This window comes from Manis pentadactyla, chromosome 7 (assembly GCF_030020395.1).
Source record: "Manis pentadactyla isolate mManPen7 chromosome 7, mManPen7.hap1, whole genome shotgun sequence".
NCBI lineage: Eukaryota > Metazoa > Chordata > Mammalia > Pholidota > Manidae > Manis > Manis pentadactyla.
This window is the reverse complement of record NC_080025.1, coordinates 66,629,823-66,651,524: the sequence shown is the minus strand read 5'-3', so window position 1 is coordinate 66,651,524 and position 21,702 is coordinate 66,629,823. Positions and strand designations below refer to the sequence as shown.

At 34.5% G+C, this 21,702-nt stretch overlaps 1 protein-coding gene across 3 annotated transcripts in view; it reads left to right on the top strand.

Annotated features, from left to right (window-relative positions):
* PCLO (piccolo presynaptic cytomatrix protein) overlaps positions 1 to 21,702 on the top strand; it is a 410,245-nt gene that overhangs the window by 360,897 nt on the left and 27,646 nt on the right. For all 3 annotated transcript variants that reach the window (XM_057504460.1, XM_036931695.2, XM_057504459.1), the window contains 2 exons: positions 4,691 to 4,829; positions 9,007 to 9,080. In XM_057504460.1, the coding sequence (XP_057360443.1) occupies positions 4,691 to 4,829; positions 9,007 to 9,080 (213 nt within the window). The remainder of the gene's footprint in view (positions 1 to 4,690; positions 4,830 to 9,006; positions 9,081 to 21,702) is intronic.

The window sequence follows — 21,702 nt, the reverse complement described above, 5'->3', positions numbered from 1 at the left end:
AAAGAAAAGTGGATTAGCACTGTTTAGTTTTGATTCTTTCCTTTCTCACATTTATTAGTATGTGACCTGGACAAGTCATTTAATATTTCTAGGGCTTAGTTTTTCTATAGGGGAAATGATGGTTCTGGAGTGGGTTATCTCTAGACTCAAAAGCTTTTAATCTCCGTGGTTCTGTAATTATCAAGTCCAGTCTACAGCTCTGTTCCACGGACTCTGAGCACAGTGCTGCCATCATGTGGTAGGAACGGTGATAGCGCTGCATTTTTCAGTGGAGGGGAAAAACCTACAGAGCTGACGTTAACTGAAGACAGATGTGCAAAGAGCTACCACCAGGTTTATGGGGTTAGCCACCGTGGAGTGATAAAACAAAATGATGTCTAACCATGCAGCATTCAAAGAAAATTAAGAGGTCAAAGAATAATTTAAAACATATCGAATTGCCTCACAGAAGATGAAATTTGTTTACCTGTAATGCTTTCTCAAAAACTCAGTCATAACAAGGAGTCGACACTCTAGGTCATTCCTCCAGTACAGGAATCTGTTCTACAGGAATGGCTGCCTTCCAGCATGTGTTTGTAGGATAGTCTTTCTTCTAGTTGGTACTTGATAGTAAAAGTAGAAATTCAAAATAGAAACAAAAAATATGCTTTATTAAATAAACCTCAATTGCTCTGTAAAATAAACTTTCCTCATAAGTAATACATAGGCACATAATGTATTTATGTGTAACAGGTCTGATTTCTAAAAACGATTTAAGAAATTGGAAGAATTAAGCAGAGGTAGAATATTCTTAAATCATTAATTTTGAAATCATACAATTATAAACCATATCCATGGTCTGTGATGAACTTTTTGAAATACACAAAACTATGCTCTACCATGTTTCATGTATTATTAAATATTTCTTCCAATCAAACCAGTTTTGGGGGTGACTGGGAAAACAAAACATCTAGTTGAGTAGTTGAGTAGTCACATTTTTCTATACAGTATGACAGATTAAAATTGCATCTCTGACTTTTAAAACTACAAAAAAATATTGTGCAAAGTTTCTTTGACAAAGCACATGAGGGGAAAAAAACTCCCATGTCAAGTGGCATGGTTGATGAGAAGTTTATGATTTATATAAAACACAGCTAGATAAAAAGTGAAATCTCTACCAAATTATTCAGATGCTTTAGTTGTTTGATTAAGGGGGAAATTCCTAGTATATTAGTAGTATTAGTAGTAATACTTAATTACGTTTGCTTCAGCACAGTTCCAAGATAAACTTTTAAGAAGACGACTGTGGAGAAAACAGAGACTCTGCTTCCACCAAGCACATGAATGAAACTACAACGGTAAAAAGTGGTAGTTGCCAGTTACAGATACGTGATCTTGTGCTATGAGAGCAAAGATAGAGGACCGTTCACTTTTGACTGGGAAGATGAGGAGAATACATGGAGCAGGCGCTCTCAGAGCTGGGCCTTTACTGTTATAATTTTGATATGAGAAGGTGACAGGGACAGAGGAAAGCATAACAAAGTTGGACAGAACCACCTCAGCTAAAGCTCAGAAGAAAGCAGGCCAAACTGAAAGAGTCAGAGTGAATGGTCTGGGTGGGCTTCCATGCAAAGCCCACAGAAAGGAAGCATTACGGGAGATACATTGGGAAGGAGCAGATGATAAAGGACTTTGAGATGCAAACTAAAGGTTTTGACTGAAACCATGAGATGTCTTGAAATTACATTAAGATTCAGGTTCCAATATTAAGTCCTAAATGCATTTTAGTCATTAAAAAGTTTTCAGTAATGCAGGTTTAGCTGAACTTAATAGAATTGATATGTACTTATTTGGGGGGCATTTCAAGAGAAAGAATTAGTAAACATGTTATTTCCAGTATCTGGAGAGAACTACTAAAATACTTCGGTTCTTGGCATCAGTTTATCAAAACTGCATTTCTATGTTTAATTGCATTTTGTGATATATAGACAGAGCCCAGTAAAAAGCAAAGGTCATTCTGCATTTTAACTGAATTCATTTTCAGAAAGTAAGTATCTCTACTCTATATTTACATACCAGGTTGAGAAGAAAAAATTCAGTAAAGCACCAGATGTTTTAAGATAATGCCAAGCATCATTTATTTGAATTATTCACCTAACTTCTAACTGCCCGAATTTCTATGACTCAACATTACATGTAATTTTATTTTCGAAGATGTTAGGTAGACTTGAACTTACTCCAATATATGTATATGTCTCCTAGATTTGGTTTTCTTTCTTTTCAAATTTCTTATAAAGTATTTGCCTGCATTTCAATTGACAGCACTTGTTCAGACTTTCCAAATGAGATTTCTGTTCACCTAGACAAGATGAAAAACATTCTTTCCTTAAATCTATTCCTAGCCCCGTTCATTTCTCTTATATCATTTTACATTCTATACATATCTACAATTTCTCAGAAGAGGAATAGAACTAGAAATTGCACCAGGTAAAATCATAATTCACAAAAGACAAGACTGAATATTTTAAAATGTAAATAAGGCATCCTGTCTGTAATGTAGCTAGTTTGATATATTGTGACATTGCTCTTGGATAAAAATTGTTTTAATTTAGTAAAAGTAAGTTGACTTAAATGTACATATTAATTAATGTTTACCTTTAAAAATAATATATTGAGAATTTTCCAGTTAATGAAATTACAGTGTTTCTTTCAGTATCATCCTAAAATATTAACAGTTTTTTGGTTGGATTATATAATGTCAGTCAAAGTATGGCAGCATTCCTCTGCTTACAATCAGTTGACTTATCTGACTCATTACGTGGTTGATTATACAGTTTAATTCACTTCATAAATGTTCATAATTTTTATGTCATAGTCATATCACCTTAACACTGTTAAGTTATCCTTTTAAAAAGTCCTCTTTTTAACAGTAATTACACCATCAGGGTTTCCTCTACATTAGCTGAAGAAAATGTTGAACAAACATAACTATTCTGTTTCTATATATTCTATGCATTACTAGTAATTCATTGGTGACTGGCTATTTAACAAGATCCAGGCCTTTTTCTAAAGAGCTATTCCCAACTTACAGACACTTGATACATAATTGACAAACATTTCCTATTTCCCTATTCTGAGAAAGTGACCGCACTATCACTGAAATAGATGTCATCAAAAGTCCTGGTGATTTCAGAGAATATGTTGTCCTGAAATGGAAGGAGGGAAAAAAGTGGGGAAAAGCTAAAACCTTTGGAAGACTTGATCCTGACTACCCTGATGGTGCACTTCCTCTCACTCACAATGTTTATATTTTTCACTTCATTTGGTTATATTGGTTATAAGAAAATTCCACCAGATTAAGAATCACTGTGTTTGTATACATCTCCTTAAGAAGAATGTAGATATCTTTGGATCATTACCAGCTCTTCACCAGGTAGTGTGAATCTATACGTCTACTTGAGAAACTCCTGATTGAACAGAGGTGTATTTATGGCCAGGAGAGACTCTACGTGGTTTTGTAGCCTAGAATATGTCTAGAATTAGAAGAGAATAGGCAAATTCACTGTTAGGGGCTATGTCTGCTCAAAGGCAGTAGGAAGCAGCCATGGAGAGTGAAGCCCTGAAGAGGAGGTCTTCTGGGGTGTGGTACATCAAACCACAAGATTAAGTGAGTTACTTAGCACTGACCACCTCACTCCTCATAGTCAGGTTTCTGAGGGGGCATCATGGACCCCATTAGTTTCAAATGAGGAAATTGAGATATTTTAGATTGCCTCCAGAATGAGTTGGGATTCAAAACCACATCACTATGATCAAAAGTCATGCTCTTAAACCCTGCCTGTGAGGCAGAGGACAATTTCAGAACTCTGCCTAGAGAAGTTTGTCTCCTCAGAAGTAGAAGAGATGCTTTCTTTTCCTTCTTTTTGCAGCATAAGTTCCTTCCAAGTCTCCTCTGATCTAGGAGTATTCCCCTAACAATGGAGTACTCCTGCATAATTTACAGCACAAAATTATCATGTTTTATGGGAATATGGATTCTTATATCCGCAAAATCAAACTCATGGCGTTTTTTGAACAAGTCCCAGTCATCAACTAAGAAATGCCTGCCCGAAACAAATACTTTCAAATTAAAAACCTCTTGGAGAGAGTTGGTAGAGCTATACACAAGCAAGCACCCAATTTTCAATTGCTTCTTGAAACTACCTGTTGAGTTTTGCATCTTCACTTCTCAGGAGAAAAACAGGTTATTGGTAACTAGTAGGAAAATAATTAAGTAATTTTTCCTTATCCTGCTGCCTCCATCTACTCAATTCTTTCTAAATTCCTTTCTCCATGAAATAGCCCAAATTATTAAGTGTTTGGCACATCATTATTGCAATACCATACAAATAAGCCACAAAAGTAATAATAATTATAATTATCATAATAGACTACTTACATGCTATTTAACTCCGTCTAAAAATATGATGGGTTATCCTTAGAAGTGACTGTTTTTTCCTTCATGTCCAATAAAAAAAGTCAAGACCTTCAGTGTTGCCACTGTGCATTATTGGTGAAAGAAAAGAAAATGAAAGGCAGGTTAAGAAATGTGAGGTTCTTGCTAGAGACGTTTCTTTGTACATGTGAATGGAGAAAAAGTAGAGTTATGCACTTGGGATCAGTGGGCGTGCCACTGACTGTCTGTGCTGTCGACTCTTCCCGCACCATGCAGCCAAGCCCGCCACTCACCGGCCTGCGGAGAGCTCAGCGTCCGGCCCCACGGGCGGCAGCTTCGGGAGCGGGCACGGCTTGGACAGCGAGGCAGGCGGCGGTGCCGCGGGGGACGCGAACCTGTTTCCTCTTCCAAGGATGTGAGTGCTCCTTTTTTTATTTTTCACTGCAAGTTAACAGCACCCATGAGTAAGCTTTTCATAACATTTAACATCCTGCTGCCTCCATCTAGGAAATAACTAGATAATTATCTAATTCTGCGTCATTGTCCCTGAAGGACTTCAACTGTTTATGCCTACATAAAAAAATAATAAATAGACTGTTCAGGAAAGATTGAGTTAATTGGGTTAATTCTAGAAACCAATGCTGATCACCACCAGGACCACTTAATCAGTACAATCTGCATTTAATAGGAAAACTGCTAAATAATAACTTGGCCATGGCTGAATGAAGTTCAGAGCAGTATACTGATGCTTTAATCACATAATGACCAAACGGAAACATTATTGGTATTTGAGATTAAATGAATTTGCTTTGAATCAGGAGAGGTTGAAACATATGGAAAGAACTCATGTATCATATTTGAAATAGAAAACACATTGGGCTACTCAGAAAGACTTTTCAGTTATAAATCTCAATACAATTAAAATGGAAGGTTCTGAAGTGTTTCCATATTTTCTAGAATAAATATCAAGTCATACCTAGGTCCCTGAGTAGATACTCTTGGAATAAAGTTCATTTGTAAGATGTTAAGCCTGGAAAAAATCATATTGCATGCACATCAATGTGAAACTAAAGCAGATTGTGTTTAGAATGTGTTAGGATGGGTTTAGTCGTATTGGTGGCAAAATTTAGCAGCATGCAGATAAATATGTGGTTATGTTTGTTCCAATATCAAAATCGAAACTTGCTGACCTTCCCTTCTCCTGCCAGGTAAGTAGTATTCTACATTATCAAAACCACCACTCTGACCATCCAGCTGCAGGATCCAGGCCAGGGCGGGTCCAGCCTGCCGCCTAGTTTTTTCAAGGGCTGTGAGTGAAAAAGCAGCTTCTGCATTTTTAATGTTTGAGGAGGAAAAAAAAAGGAAAAAGAGTAGTGTTACTTGGCACATGAAAATTATATGGAATTGAAATTTGAGTGTCCATAAGTTAAGTTTGTTGGAGCGCAGCCACACCTGCTCGCTCATGTCTTACCTAATGCTGCTTCTGAACACAGGGGTGGACTTGCCTATGGTTGCCACAGAGACCCTTCCAAGCATTTACTATCTGACCCTTTACAGAAAGAGTTTGCAGACCCTGGTCTGTGCCCTTGTTAAAAAATTCTTTCTCGTTTCCTCCAATGTTGAGTCAAGCCTTCTCTGGGAGTAGAACTTTAACGTATGTAAGTCAATGTTTTCATAAATCTTTCCTTTTGATTCCCAGAATTTAGGTAATGGTTCAGTTGACAAAGCAAAATAATGGGGAAAATGGGTGTGTACAGCAAAAATATGTTTATTATGTGATTTTCACTTACATTTTTCCTATTTAAACTGATTAATTATTGGATTACCTGTCCATCTATTTTTTTTTCTTTCTTTTTTTTTGAGATTTAGGCTATGGATTCAGCAAATATTTATGTTTCATCAGTTCCTTTTTATTAGAAGTTATTTCTAAAAGGAGACTAATCTCATTAATCTCCATCTCTGATGATCTAGTTTGAAGAGAATTTCAATGAATTCATTACATTTTTCTCTCTAAGCTGTATCATATGAATTTGCAAAGGTTTTAAGCCACACATCACGTGATATCTTCCCAAATATTCTGTCATTCAAAATATATAATTTAACACTGATGAGAAAATTCTAACTTCCAGAGAGTAAACTGCATTATTCCCTGAATATCTGAATGTGTGAGGTACAAGTAGATTATGTATGTTTTACATACATACCACATTCCAACTTTTTTTCCCATTTTCCTATTTGTCTTATAAATCAAAGCCTTTCAAAACCACTAAGAAGGCTACTGTTTTGCCCTATGAGCATAAAGAAAATTCTCTTTCCTAAAGCATTACAGATTATTTGTAAGAAGCAGTATTTGATATTTCTTTTATATGGCCTTTTGTGCCTAACACAGTTATTGCATGGGCAAACATAAATGTTCAATAACTATTTGGTGGTTGATTAGCAAATATGAATTATAAACTGTGTAGACAGAATGTTATGAGCTGAAGACTGTTTATTGGGAATTCTGGAAAAAATGCATCCTTCATAGAACCCACAATTACATTTCCTTTGCATTTCATTTAGCTTCACAGCTGCAAGACTTTTCTGTATGATCACAGAAATGCATTATTAAGCATATAATGTTAAAATCAGCTTTCATTAGTGGTGAAGGCTGCCGCTGAATATCACCATTAAACTATGAAATATAAGACCCAAGAGCAAATAAAAAATTTTCAAAAATTAACTTTTACGATTACAATTACTAAAAATTATAATTATTTTGTTAAAATCGGGCATAGAATTGGATAATAATTTTTCAGCACCCTGATCTTCTAGATTAACACTACTAAAATGATCTTCACTTTCAATTGAGTTTCGCTCAGTAACAAGGTATGTTGTGGCTTGCTCTACTAGTGAGAGCTAAAGATGAAAGTAGTGATTGCTTACTAAGTTACTAAGCTTTTCTCCCTGTTTAATCCTAACAGAGCTGAGTTAATTTTTTTAAATTTATCAACTACTTGCCCTGAATTTCACTGAAGCAATTACACAAATTGAAGTTTTGTGCATTGCTTAATCGACGTTTTTGCAAATATGTATTAAGATGCAGACTATATATATATGTATATTTATGTGTACAAATATACATGTATGTTTTTGTATATACTCAGATACAAACTATATATTTGTGTATATATAGTCTAAATTTTTACATGCACTTAGTCTTACACATAATCACTTAATAAAAATTTGTGTTTAAACCTTTGACCTAGAATTGTTCTAATGGTTCAACGTAATGGTTTTCAAAATAAAATAATTTCTGAATTTACATCTGTTCCTTTTTTGATATATGCAAAACCATACAGAATGATAAGAGGATCTTTACAACAGTTTTCAAGTAAAATATAATTGGATTCTTAAGAAATAGGTATGGTCACAGCTTCAATAAATTCAGCAAACCAAATATTTTTTTAGAAAGTAAGAATTAACTGTTAGTAAATTCTGCTATGCTAGAATTATTGTCTACAAAGTATAGTAACAAGACATTCTTTTGTTCAAGTACCCTTTTTAACATAACACTTAAGTGTTTTTATTTCATCTTTTAAGAACATCTCAGAAAAGTGATGTTCTATAGTGCACCCATAAAGGCATTTCCAAAATCTTTTGTAGGCCATGTAACTTCTCCTCTGACTGAAGAAATAAGTGGCCTGTAGTCTTTTTGCTGAATTCATGGTACTTTGAACATTTTGCTCAAAGTACCATGAATTCTTCATCTATTTGACCTTCCAGAAAGTTTTGAGTCTAGAACTAAAAGTGAGTAGACTTTGGCTGATTTCTGAAGCTGTTGTTAAACGCCTACCTATGTAATTAATAGTTTATAGTTACTGAATCTTATGATGTTCTTCAGGCACTGTATTTAGCACTTTATATACACTTTTCATCTGATTTTCTCATACTGAAAAGGTAGTTAGTCTTACTATTCTTATGTTACATACAAATAAAAGAAGTAGTCTTCACCATGTTAAGTAGATTTGCCTTAGATGATACATGGCATGAAATAGCAAAGCCAGAAGCAAAGACCAAGCAGTCTGACATCAAAAGCTGATATGCTAACACAGCTGAAAACACAGAAAGGATCTGAAAGAAAATCACTAAGTGAAAGAAATAAAAATCTGTGTTATTACAATATTATTATGTTATTGGTTAGTTCAAAATTTGCCTTGTCACCAAAAGATCTATACAGCTCTTCATAACAAAGTGTAAAGATATAAAAACTCTCCTCACTTCTTGAGTTAAAAATGGAAAAAAATGCCCCCTAACCAATTCTAAAACAAAATTTGAAAACTTATGATGGTCTGATGTTTGATAAATGGATCAACAGGTAAGACTGAATTTTGAGGAATTATATTTAGACTAAGTAGGAATAATAAACAACTTCCCATTAACATGAATTATTAACATAAATTAACAATTTATTGTGTTTATATTTGCTATTCAAGTAATTTATTACAGGCCTGAATATATAATGTCATTCTATTTTTTGTGAACTTGGCCTCCTCATTTGCATTTAGGAGATCCTAACTGAATATATAACCTATTACATTCTTTTTAAACAGAGGGAAGATGGGGCAGAATGGGCAAGATCCTGTAAAACAACCAGGAGTAGGAGTGGGGCTAGCAGACACTGAAGGTAAGTTAAAATGTATAATACTGGATTTTGGTTAAATCCATGTTACACTCTAAGTATTTGATTTGTTTTTCTTTTAATCTGAATGTAAATTTCTAAGTACTAATGGAAAAAGCACTAGGAAGTAAGTCATCATTGTCTATGTTATCTATGAAATTAGAATTATAACTTCATTTAACAATTCCCCAATTTCCTCATTGATATTTGACATTTAAGTACTTTGGGGTAGTAAATATGTTAAGGAGAAAGAAGAATGAAAAGAATGACAGCAAAGAAACTCAAAAGACTTTCTCAAGGAAAAAAAAAATCTACTTGAAATGCAAGAAACTTTTACATTAAAATACCAAGCAAATAGAAATTAAATCATGAAATCTCTTTTAAGTCAATGGAAATCCTTGTATATATGGAGTAGAGAGGAAACTAATGGTATAAAAATTATTCTATAGAAAAAATAATGACTTCCCTAACTTCTGAAGTGAAAAATATAATTTGAAATTAAAGTTGGTTTTATTAAACAAATAATGAATGTATTACAAAGGGGAAAAAAATCTTTAACTTGAGCGAACACGTAATCAGTATCTGGAAGATATGTGATGACTAGCTTATCTTTTGTAATATCATGACACGATCTGATAGCACTGATATCCTTCATGAATTGTACCAACCTCTCAGTAATTTTAACTATCCTAAGTACTTTTTGTGTATTATCTCATTTAATTCTTAAAATTATCTGTGAAGGTAAATAATACCACATACTGGTTATACCTAAAAAATAGTACTAAAGTACAAACGTCATAGAGGATAAGAATAAGTGCCGTGAACTGAGGAAAATGTTACCAAATCACATGCTGTTAAAAAGTATGATTCATGGCGTGGTATCACAAGGACATTAGATGGGGAAAAAGGAAACCTAGATTTGAGTTTGAAATCCCATTACCTAACCTGCGACCGGACTTGTATTCTCAGAAACCTCATCTGACAAATGCTGTGTCTAAGTGATGCCTAGGGTTTCTCTGGACTTAAGTGGATATCACATTTTCCTGGTTCTACTAAAAATTGTTCAGACTCATTCAAAGACTGTGCTTCCTCTAGCTACGGCACATCTCCAACTTCCATCCTCAATCCACCAATCCTTTCACCTACCCTGACTGCATAACCCCATCAACTCTCACCTATATGTTGATGAGTCCCAAATCTACCATCCAAACTCCCTGGAATTCAGGCTCAGATAGTGCATGTCTGCCAGGCACTTGTGTCCATCCAAGAAAATAGGAACCACTCTGAATACTTAAAATAGAGGAAATTTATGACTCTCAATTATTATATAGTCACGGACGAGCCTGAGAAACCAGGGGCTAGTGAAGTAGCAGAAGGAAGCTACTGTCTCTGTAGACTGGAGGCCAGTGAAAGCTGAGACCAGGACAAGCCTGTATTGCTGGGAGCAAGAAACCAAGAAGAGACACAGCAAATGCCAGAAATATATGCTGAGGCCAGTAAGGGAAAGGATGGGGAGAAACATCTCAATTTCTCCCTTCCTCCCGTCCTCTAATCTCTGCTGGTGCTTGATTAACTCCACCTGGAAGCTGCCTGACAGGGGGGCTTGGAAACATCCAAGAGGGCCCCAACTCCCAGACGAAGGCAGAGGAAGAGACAGAGAATGCATCTGAGGGCACAAAGGTCTAGCACCAGCCCAGTATTTCATCCAGAGACCCCACGCATGCATGAAACTGCATATGCCCTCAACTTAACGCTCTTCTCCATTTTGCTTCTTTCTCCTCTGATACTCTTACACCACTCACAAAACCTGTGCAAATTTACACCATAATTTGCATATTTTATCACATTTCCTTGATCTAAAGTTACTTGTTTCTATGCCTGTCTCCTCCATAAGGCTGAACAACTCCCAGACCAGAGCTATGGTTTATTCATCCTGGTGTCCCAGCACTTAGCAGAAAATCTTGCCCATAGAGTTGTTTCAACTAAATTTATTGAGTGAATGAATAAACTATATAATCACAATGAATGAATAAAAATATAATCATATATAAATGTAATGACCATTGATTTCAACATGCCTCTAGAATTCAGATATATGGAGAAGCAATTCATGTATAGTTTTTACAGTTTTAGTTACTTAATTTCACCTTTCTTTTAATCTTAAAGTTTATAAATAAAATTATTTTAGTAAGAATGTTAACAGCTGTCAATGAATAGAAAGTGTTCATCCTAATACAGCTCCTTCCTTCATATCAGTCCCACAGAAAACATTCTTGTTTTCCAGGAAGGAGCCAATCATAGGTTACTTTATATTTTATTCAAGCTTATGAGTCAATATTTATATTGTAGTGAACTGACACTTATCAACAATTAATCTCAGATTAGTTATTGAGCAGAGGGTAGGGTGTTGAGGATGGAAACAAGATGGAATTTGTAATGTAATGTGGATCCTTTATAGTCATGTGCCTTTTTTGGTAACAATATTTTGACAGAATTTTTTATTAAGTTACTTCTGACATTTAGACAATAAGCAGGTTTGTAATTTATATATCTATATGAAGTTGGCATGAATAGTTCTATAAGAGGTATAGAAAGAGATTGCTAATAATATGGAGAAGAAAAAAGCAAAAAATATTAAACCTTAAGAAATAATTTTAAATTAAGAATAATATATAGACAGATAGGGAGAAAATTATTTAAGTAGACAAGAATTGATTTGTTTTAAGCAGATAAGAAGACATCAATTTTGTTTTGTTACCATAAATATACAGAGTCAACTTTGTGTTTTATTTGAGATACCATGTCTATGACGAATATTTGTTTTGAGTGATCCAGAGTATTGCCCCCACTTCCTTTTGTTGTCAGGATAAACAGCCAATTCATGAGAAAAACAAAAACAAACAAAGCAGAGTTAGCTCAATTTGTTTTCCAACATAATATATGGTTTCTGACTGGATCAGAACAGTAGAACAGTGTCTCTTTGTAGATGAGTAGTTTTCTTGGAATTGTACATCTTACAATGTTCCAGTTCATCTTGAGTCTTTCATATAATTCATTTAAGCACTTTGTTTTATGAATACCTTGGTCCATCTAAGGGAAATGGATCTCCAAAGGTATACATACATAATTTTTTTATTGAAAGATAGTTGATATACAATATTGTATTGGTTTCAGGCATAACACATAGTGATTTGACAATTACATACATTATGAATGCTCACCACAAAAAGTATAGTTACTGTCTGTCATCATAGAAAGATATTACAGTATTATTGTCTATATTCTCTATGCTGTACTTCATCACCATGACTGTTTTATAATTGAAAGTTTATATTTCTCTGTCCTCTTCATCTATTTTACACATTCCCCTATCCCCACCTCTGTGCAACCACCAATCTGTTCTCTTTTTTAGGAGTCTGTTTCTGTTTTGTTTGTTGCTTATTTGTTCATTTGTTCTGTTTTTTAGATTCCACATGTAAGTGAAATCATATGGCACTTATCTTTCCCTGTCTGACATATTTCACTTAGCATAATACCTTATAGGTCCATCCATATTGTCACAAAGGCAAAATTTTGTTCATTTTTTATCGCTGAGTAATAATATTACATTGTATATATGTACCACATCTTCTTTATCTATTCATCTATCAATAGACACTTAGATTGCTTCCAAGATATGCATGCTTTAAATCAAAAGTATATCACAGATTTTAATTAATCACCTTTAAACAGTTTGTTTTCATAGAATTTTTTTTCTTGTTTTGTAATTACAGTATACAGAATACAAAAAGTAATGTTTTATGCAGCTGAAATTTTATGTTGAGCATGTTATTGAGACTTTTTAAATGCTAAGTAGCCACATCCTTATTCTACTTATTGAGCAAATCTTATTCTGGGTTCTGATTTTTTTAAAAAATCTATTTCCTACATAGCCATTTTCTCTAATAATGTTTCATCTTCTCGATTGAAGTAACACATAAATCTTGAACACAGCATGAGATTAATTTAGTGGGTCAGACTATGAGATCAGTCAAAGATTCTTGGGTTTTGACATAAGCTGTAGTAGAAAACAGTAATTTTCTTGTGGACTATCTCTGCTAATGAATGATTGGACTTTTCACAATTTATGTAAGTGCACAATGTAAAGTGCAAATAAGTACTGTATTCAGCACATGATTAATGTCCCTTGAACTGTACCCATTATTAAATTAGAAGTGGTTAGAAGAGAGAGCCTTTTGAACTCCATCCAAAAGAGTGATATTAGACAAGACTGATAAAATGTCATGCACTCGTTGGGATAGCTATAGAAAACCACTTATCTTAAAGACTTAGAAAAAAAGTAAGCTTTCCAATTATACTGACAAGTGTTTTCCCAACTCATTAATAACCTCTGATACCCTCAAGTCAGACAATCTGGCCCTTTCATATATTTTCTTAGTAGGTGTATTTAACAGTGTTATTCTTTGCTACCGGGCATCCATGTATACTATACACAGTGACTGGCTTGACCCATTGATTCTCCTAACCAAGTGTTCACAAGCATTAGCAGTAGGCACTAGGATCCCACCTTTGTACGAGGTCTAATTTGTCTGGCTGCATGCACTTAAGGAACAAATAACTCTAATAAATCATTTATTTTCTTAAGTATGTTTGAAAGCCTGAATTTAATCATTCAATTTCCATTTTCAGTGGGCCAGAACAAATAAACCTCTACCATTATAGAAGTAGATTAAGCTCAATTCATAAAATGTTTCAAATAATTGAGTTTGTGAAAGCACATGACCAATAATGTGAACCTAAGAGGCAGATGGGGGAGCTATGGCAGAGGACAAGATCTGATTCCATATCTTACTGGAAATGTTTTTTTTTTTTATGAAAAAGAAAGCATAACAATTTATGTAGTAATAATGGAGATCTGTAAAGACCACAACAATCTCATTTTAACTTGTATCTCAAGTCTATTTTATACAGATATATACTTTATACATAGACCTAACAGTGATTAGGACAAGTTCTTTTTAGGTGAATAAACGTTTTGCAAAGTCCATAAAACAACTGTGGAATAGAAATGACTTCCTACATTCAACCAGTAAAAATCTAGGCCTCAGTACTGAAATCCTCTATATTGCTATCTTGTTTTGATAACCACAAAACAGATCTTTCTAAAAAATCCCTTTCTCCATCAATTTTCTCTTTTTAAATAGAAAAAACGGTTGGAGAAAATGATGGGTATCTCTCTAAGGGTTTATAAATTGGAATATCTAAGTGTGCAATGCAACATACTCATTTAATTTCCTCATGCCCTGTCCAACTGGGCTGTTTAAAAATTAGCCCAAAAAGAGAAAAATAAAAAAATAACAATTAGAACATAATCACAGCTGTTACTAGATCATCCAGTAAGTCACTCAGCAAATATTTACTGAACGCTTGCTGGTGGCACAGGGGTGTGGTGCGGAATGAGACACAGTCCTTGTACTCCAGGGACTCCTAGTAGAGTTCCCACAACTCAGGTAACAGTTATGATCTTGTTCCTGAAGAAAAATTCCTGTCACCTTCTAGACCTTGTCACCTAATTCCCATTTCTTCAGGCTCTATCTCTAATTAAAATAAGGAGCTTGCAAATTAAATATGTAATGTTTTTATTTTGTCTTCTATGCATCATTTCTCCTTTTATTATTTTGATATTTTCTAATTCACTTCATCTTACCAATATCAAGAATGATCTCTCAAGAAGTTTAATTTTTTAATTAAAAAATTATCTTTATTAAATTTCAGTTTATTTGACTATGGCAGTGGATAAAATTTATTTATAGTATATTTATTATTGTAGCCATGCTGTTAAAATTAATAAGGTAATGTGCTGTTATTTAATTTTCCCTCAATTTTGATGTCAGGGTGTTATCAAAGGCAGTGTGATTAGCAGATTCTTTTGTGTCATTTGATTACTTGTCCTACACAAACTGTACTTAGAAACTAACCAGGGTGCACATTTTGTTACAAAATTATTTTCAGTAGACTGAATAAGTTTGCTTGTTTGTGAATTTGCTGCCCTAAGTTTACCAGCAGATACACTGCTTTTTATATTTCTAAAGTTGGTCAGTGTTAAATATAAGTATGTCTATACATGCAAGACATTGTGTTAAAAATTTGGAGACTACAGAGAGCAATCCAATACATATGCTGATCTGAGGGGACTGCTGATCTAGGACAGTCCTATCTCATGGTCATCCAGTAAGCATACATGCTCAACCACTGTGGATAGCCAGCCGAGCATTTGTGTTGGCTGGAGACGGGGCCATATCTGTTGTTAGACATTTTATCACCGGTAATAGCAATAATGCAAAGAAGAATTATGATAAAAATTCATAAGTGATGGAGTAAATTATGTGTTTGGGATTTTGTTATTGCCAAGATTGATAAGTCTGCAGGAGTCAGCAGCATGGTTTTTTAAGAGATTACAGGTGGCGACTCCTCTGAAAGATGGACAAGATCTAAATATCTGGCAATAAGAGAGGCAGATTCCAGACTGAAGGAACAATGTGAGGAAAGATACAGATGGAAGAAAAGATTAAGGGCCTGTAGGGGAAAAGTAATTCAGTGAAACTAGAGCAAAGGCTACAAGGAGAGAGCAGAGAAACTGGAAATTTGGAAACGTCAGGTTAGATTTGGGATCTCAATGCTTCTGTGAACAATGGGAATCTGTTAAATGTTAATGAGCAATCTAGACAGGATCAACACTTATAATATCAAATCCTTCTATGGAAGAAGGACCTTTTACTGTATTCAAATCCGATTTAGGAGTCTTTTGGGATTGAAATATGTATGACAAATCCAAGAAGAAATAATACTTGTAATGTAGTTGGATTACGAATCTGGAATTCAGAATACAGTTCCGATTTGGCTCTAGATTCAGAGTCATAATGTAGTAGCATCTATAGAGCACCTAGCACGAACCAGGAGCAGGGAGGAGCATTCTCTCTTTTGAGTGCTATCCACCAGAAAATTAAAGATCTCAGTAATAACCCACAAGGACTTCTTTTTCCCCTACAAGTCTTGTACAGGGAAATTGAAAATCAGAGGACTTTAGTGCCTTTAGGGGGAAATTCAAGACACAGGCCCAGCTGTATCTGATACAAAAGCCATGCTGTGCCAGCACACAGTTCTGCATCAACAGGGTGTGTGCACAGCATTCGAAGTTAATGAAATTACTGAGAAAGAACAGTACAGGTGGTGGTGGTTCAGTCCATGGGTATGAGTAACACAATATGTGAGCAAAGGGTAATGAATGTAAGCCAAGAATATCCTCTCATCATAGATGTAGAAAATTAACAAGAAAGATGTACAAATATTACAGATAAATAGCATTTACTTTGTTCTAAATGCCTTTACATTATCTCATTCATTTGTCACAGAACAGTAGGAGATATAGATGTGGAATAATTTCCACTTTATAGTATGGAACCTGAGACTCAAAGCAATGAAACCCTTCAGCCAGAGTCACACAGCAACTAACTGAACAGTCTGGGTTAAAAGGTACAGACAGATAATCTGGTATTACCTGACTCATTGTACTTCTCAACATTTTTATTTTAATATTGATGGTTATACTGCTATTTCATGAAAAACTCTTTTAAATTTATAAAATTGTCTGCAGCAATTGGAAAAGAAACATCCAGCACTGTTGATGATTATGGCCCATTAACTAATGTCAGCATCAGTGACATTATGGACACTCTGAAGTTTCCCCCCAAAAAAATCTTGTATCAGATATTAAAAATGTCCGTAAAATTACTACATTCAAGACAGCATTGTATTAACACAAAATAGACAAATACACAAATGGAATAGCATAGACAGTGCATATGTGATTATATTACTGTAAAATTTCAATGGAAGGGATATGTCTGTTCAACAGAAAAAGATGGTTTAGTCCACAAATAGTTGTATCCTAATTTTTTCTGTAAGAAAAGAAAGAGAACTAGATGATACCATATACCAAATAATTTGAAGTTAGATTAAGAAGATAAAGTTTCAAAATAAAATAATAAAAGTATTTGAAGTATATCTAGGAGAGTATTTGTATAACATTGGTGGAATGTGGGGGTTGGGTTTCTGAGCATTATAGGAAACCCATTAACCATCAAAGAAATGACAGACCTTTTATGTCTGCAAAAAGTGGTAGAATTTATCTCGTAAAAAAACTAAACACAAAGGCAACAAGCAAATGATGAATAGACTAAAAAATTACATATGATCATCAAATGACTAGTAGCCTAAGTAAATATCTCCTATATTTTGCTCAAAGAGAAAAAAACATGGTCAATTTTTTGTCCATTGCTATGAACTGGCATTTTACTAAAGAGCAATTATCAATAACTTATAATTATTAAAATAATAAAACTGAATGATAAAGCCATGCATTTCAAATTCTGACTAGTAGTAATTCCACAGAATGTAGAGAGGAGAGAAATATTATTCAAAAAAATAGCTTATATCTCCATATTGGAAAACAATGAATAAAAAGAGACCTGCCCCATGGGACTATATCATAATAGTTCAGAAAGCAAGAGATATAAAAAAGATTCCAAATATTTCTAGGGACAATGAATTAATGAAAATGCATTATATGCAAAGGAGGAAGGATAAGAATCTATGCAATTTCTCAGCAGCAATAATAGACACTTGACAGGGAACAATGGGTGATTCCCTTGTAAGCCAAGTTGAAGGGATAATAAACTAAAATTCTATCCACAAACTATCCATCAAGTGTAAGGGTTAAATAAAAATATTTGGGGGACAACTAGGTCTCAAAACTTTTACTTTTCATGCTACCTGTCTGGAGGTTATTTGAGAATCTGCTCCACCAAAATAGAAAAATAAGCCCTTTTCAAACACACACGTGTGCGCGTACACACACACACACACACACACACACACACACACACACACCCCAAGAGAAAAGAAAAGTAGAGAAAAAAAGGGTGAGAACTTCAGTGATGAAATGAGGAGAATCTAAAGACAATAGCCATGTAGCAGGCACTGAGAATACCTGGGAAGTCTGAACAAAATATGGAGAGTTCTAGCTGCAAGTGGTAGGTAAGTGGGGTGTTAGCACAGGAGGGGAAAAGAGGAGTTGACAGAAGTCATGATGTGTCTGACCAAGCAAAACGTGTTAACGAGAGGGGTTTTAGTGTTCATGGAAATTTCGGGAACAAATACAGACAGATACACATAAAGCCAAGCAAATTGTAAAAGAGAGTAATTAATAATTTGAGGGGAAAAACTAATTACAAAACTGCAATGTAATATGCAAATTGTCACTTCCATCTACCAAAATAAAAAATCAATAAATTACAAAAGCAATACAAAATTATTTTTGAGAGCTATGAATATAAAGAATTAAAGAAACGGATAAAAATATTTGACAGTAAATTTTTCTTGGCAATTTTATTAAGGGTTAGGGAAAATGAAGGGTTAGCATTGATTTTTGAAAAACCAGTCATGAAATGTAAAATAGTTCAACCTTTTGACATATGAGTAAATAAAAAACTTAGAGATAGTGATCAAATAATATCAACAAGTACAAGAAAAAGTGGCATATTTGCAGTAAATAAGTTCCTATTATTACCCTAAATGATTATGAATATCCATTCTCTTAAAACTCTTTAGTAATAATTATCACAACTAAGTATTCTCTTTATTTAACATACTCGTTAAAGTTATCCTGGTAGTACCAATGTTATACAAAAAGATTCATTTTTCTACCATATAGATTATTAGTTGCTTTCTCTAATTGGATTGAAACATTCTTATGTATTTTATCCAGAAAGCCAGTTAGAAATTTACACAATCTTCTGTAGGGAAAATTTTTTCTTTCTATTTCAGTCAAAATGTAGAACTGACCAAAAACACCCAGCATGTTTCACAAAAGAAGCCCTTCCTCAGCCAACTAACGCTTGCCGGGAAGACCAACTTTAAAGATAAGAAAGTAACAAGACATGAGAAGATATGATATGAGGAGAGGGCACACTGCTTCTTTACTAAGTTTTGAGTGTTAGTCTTTAAAATAATATATTATTTGCTCTGTGATGATAAAAATTGTAGGAAAAACATTTGCCTGCTTAAATCTTTTTTTTTTATTTTTTATTTTTTAATTTTTTTAATTTTTTGAGAGGGCATCTCTCATATTTATTGATCAAATGGTTGTTAACAGTTAACAACAATAAAATTCTGTACAGGGGACTCAATGCACAATGATTAATCCACCCCAAGCCTAATTCTCATCAGTCTCCAACCTTCTGAAGCACAGTGAACAAGTTCTTACATGGTGAACAAATTCTTACATAGTGAATAAGTTCTTACATGGTGAACAGTGCAAGGGCAGCCATCACAGAAACTTTCGGTTTTGATCATGCATTATGAACTATAAACAATCAGGTCAAATATGAATATTCGTTTGATTGTCATACTTGATTTATATGTGAATCCCACATTTCTCCCTTATTATTATTATTATTATTATTATTTTTAATAAAATGCTGAAGTGGTAGGTAGATGCAAGATAAAGGTAGAAAACATTGTTTAGCACTGTAAGAAAGCAAATGTAGATGATCAGGTGTGTGCCTATAGGCTAAATATTAATCCAAGCTAGACCAGGGCAACAAAACATCCATGGATGCAGAATATTTCTCTCAAAACAGGGGGGGTGAGGTTTTAAGCCTCACCTCTGTTGATCCCCAATTTCTCACCTGATGGCCCCCCTGCAACTGTGCCTGTCTTAGGTTGTTCCTCCCTTGAGGAATCTTACCCGTCTCTGGCTAACCAGTCATCTTCCGGGGCCATACAGGGAAATGTGAAGTTGGTAAGTGAGAGAGAAGCCATATTGTTTGAAAAGGTTAGCTTTTTACTTCTTTGCATATTTATGCCCTGTGGCTTCTATGCCCAGCATTTGTCTTGAGGTATCTTTACCACTTGGAAGAATTATGATACTCGGTAAATTCGATATGAGGCACGAATTCTATTTAAGGGTTGTAATTAGGAAGGAAGAAGAAAAGCTATAGAAGTAGCAGATGGAAGAAAACATGGGAAGTTTGGTTATTTCTTTGACCTATCTTCTTGTAGAGTAACTTAAGCATGTATAGGTTTTAAACTACTAATTAAATTGCGCACACACATTAACATAATAGGAATACAGTTACATAACCAAAGCAGACCTACAATTACCAGCCATCTCCAGTGAAAACAAGAAAACCAGTTAGGCACCCTAAGCATTTGTGAAAACTTATCTATGATATGATGGATATTGTCTAACTGAATTTGAATAGTTTGAGAAAAATCAGACCATTTAAAACAACACATTCCTGGGAACTGTTCACATCCCATATGTTCTTTTAACAGTAGATAGTCTGTAGTCTCAAGATTTTGGAGCGCTGCAACTTGCACTTCTCCTAATTCTTGGATAAGTTCCAACAGTATAGATCCAGTCAAATTTGTTTTTTTACTGTATGCACAGGCCAGCTTAGATATCTCCCCCTTCATTCCAATGGCAAGTCCAGGAACCAGTGGGATGAATGCAGCTACAATTGCAACAGCGCCAGGATCTTTATTGACATTTTTTGATGATCATCTTCTGGAATGACTCTTCCAGAGTATGTTGATGTTGGAACTTCTTCTTCATATTGTATCTTATTTCGTTTTCTGGGTAGCCAAATTGGGCTTTGATCCTCTGTATAAACACAAACAGACCCTTTGCCCACACTTTGATATGCCCTTTATACCATTGTTTAAATCTTTTATTTTAAAAAACAATTGCTATCTACTCAAGTCATCTTTTGCACTTCAGTATTCTCCTTCACCAAGCAGATGTAATTTTTGGCTGTTGTCATCTAGACCAGATGCTAACCATTTGCCAAATGCACACGGTTGTGATTTCTGTGATGTACATTGCCCTCTAAAGCCCAGAGACTGTCCCTGGAGTTGTGGAATACTGACACTAAGGAGCAGTAGCCAAGTTTAACCTTACACGTTTTAATTGTGCCATTGTTGCCTTTTATATACCTATCCCTTCTACTTGATAACTCATCCTCTCAAAACACTCACACATCCTCCTTAACAACAATAACCACCCCAGCCTCACTACTGCCATTTATTTATTAAGCACTCTGCTGGGATCTTTAAACATTGGGTGGTCCCAATTCTCACTACAACCCTCTCAAAGAGATATTATAATATTTACAATATTCCCATAACTAGTATGGAGACTTGCACAAAACAGCCACTCAATAAACATTTTTTGAATCAAGAAATCAAGACTCAGGGAGACTAAAAGACAAGTCAATCCTAGTAATTGTTGTGAAATCAAAGTTAATATACACAAAAATATTGAGATCGAATCTTAAAAATTAAGATTCTTTGAATATACCTGCCATACTCAAACATATTGAAAAGTGATGCTAATCCTGTATGTTGATGAATAACTTTTTAAGGAGATTTCCACCCTAAAACTGAACTCGGATGATATTGCTTCAGTTAAAAACTACATAGTCTATTTAAAAGTAAAGTAACTCTGCATTTTTATTGGTTGTACTGCTTTTTTTCCCCCAAAGCTCAGCTGTATCTATAGAACATA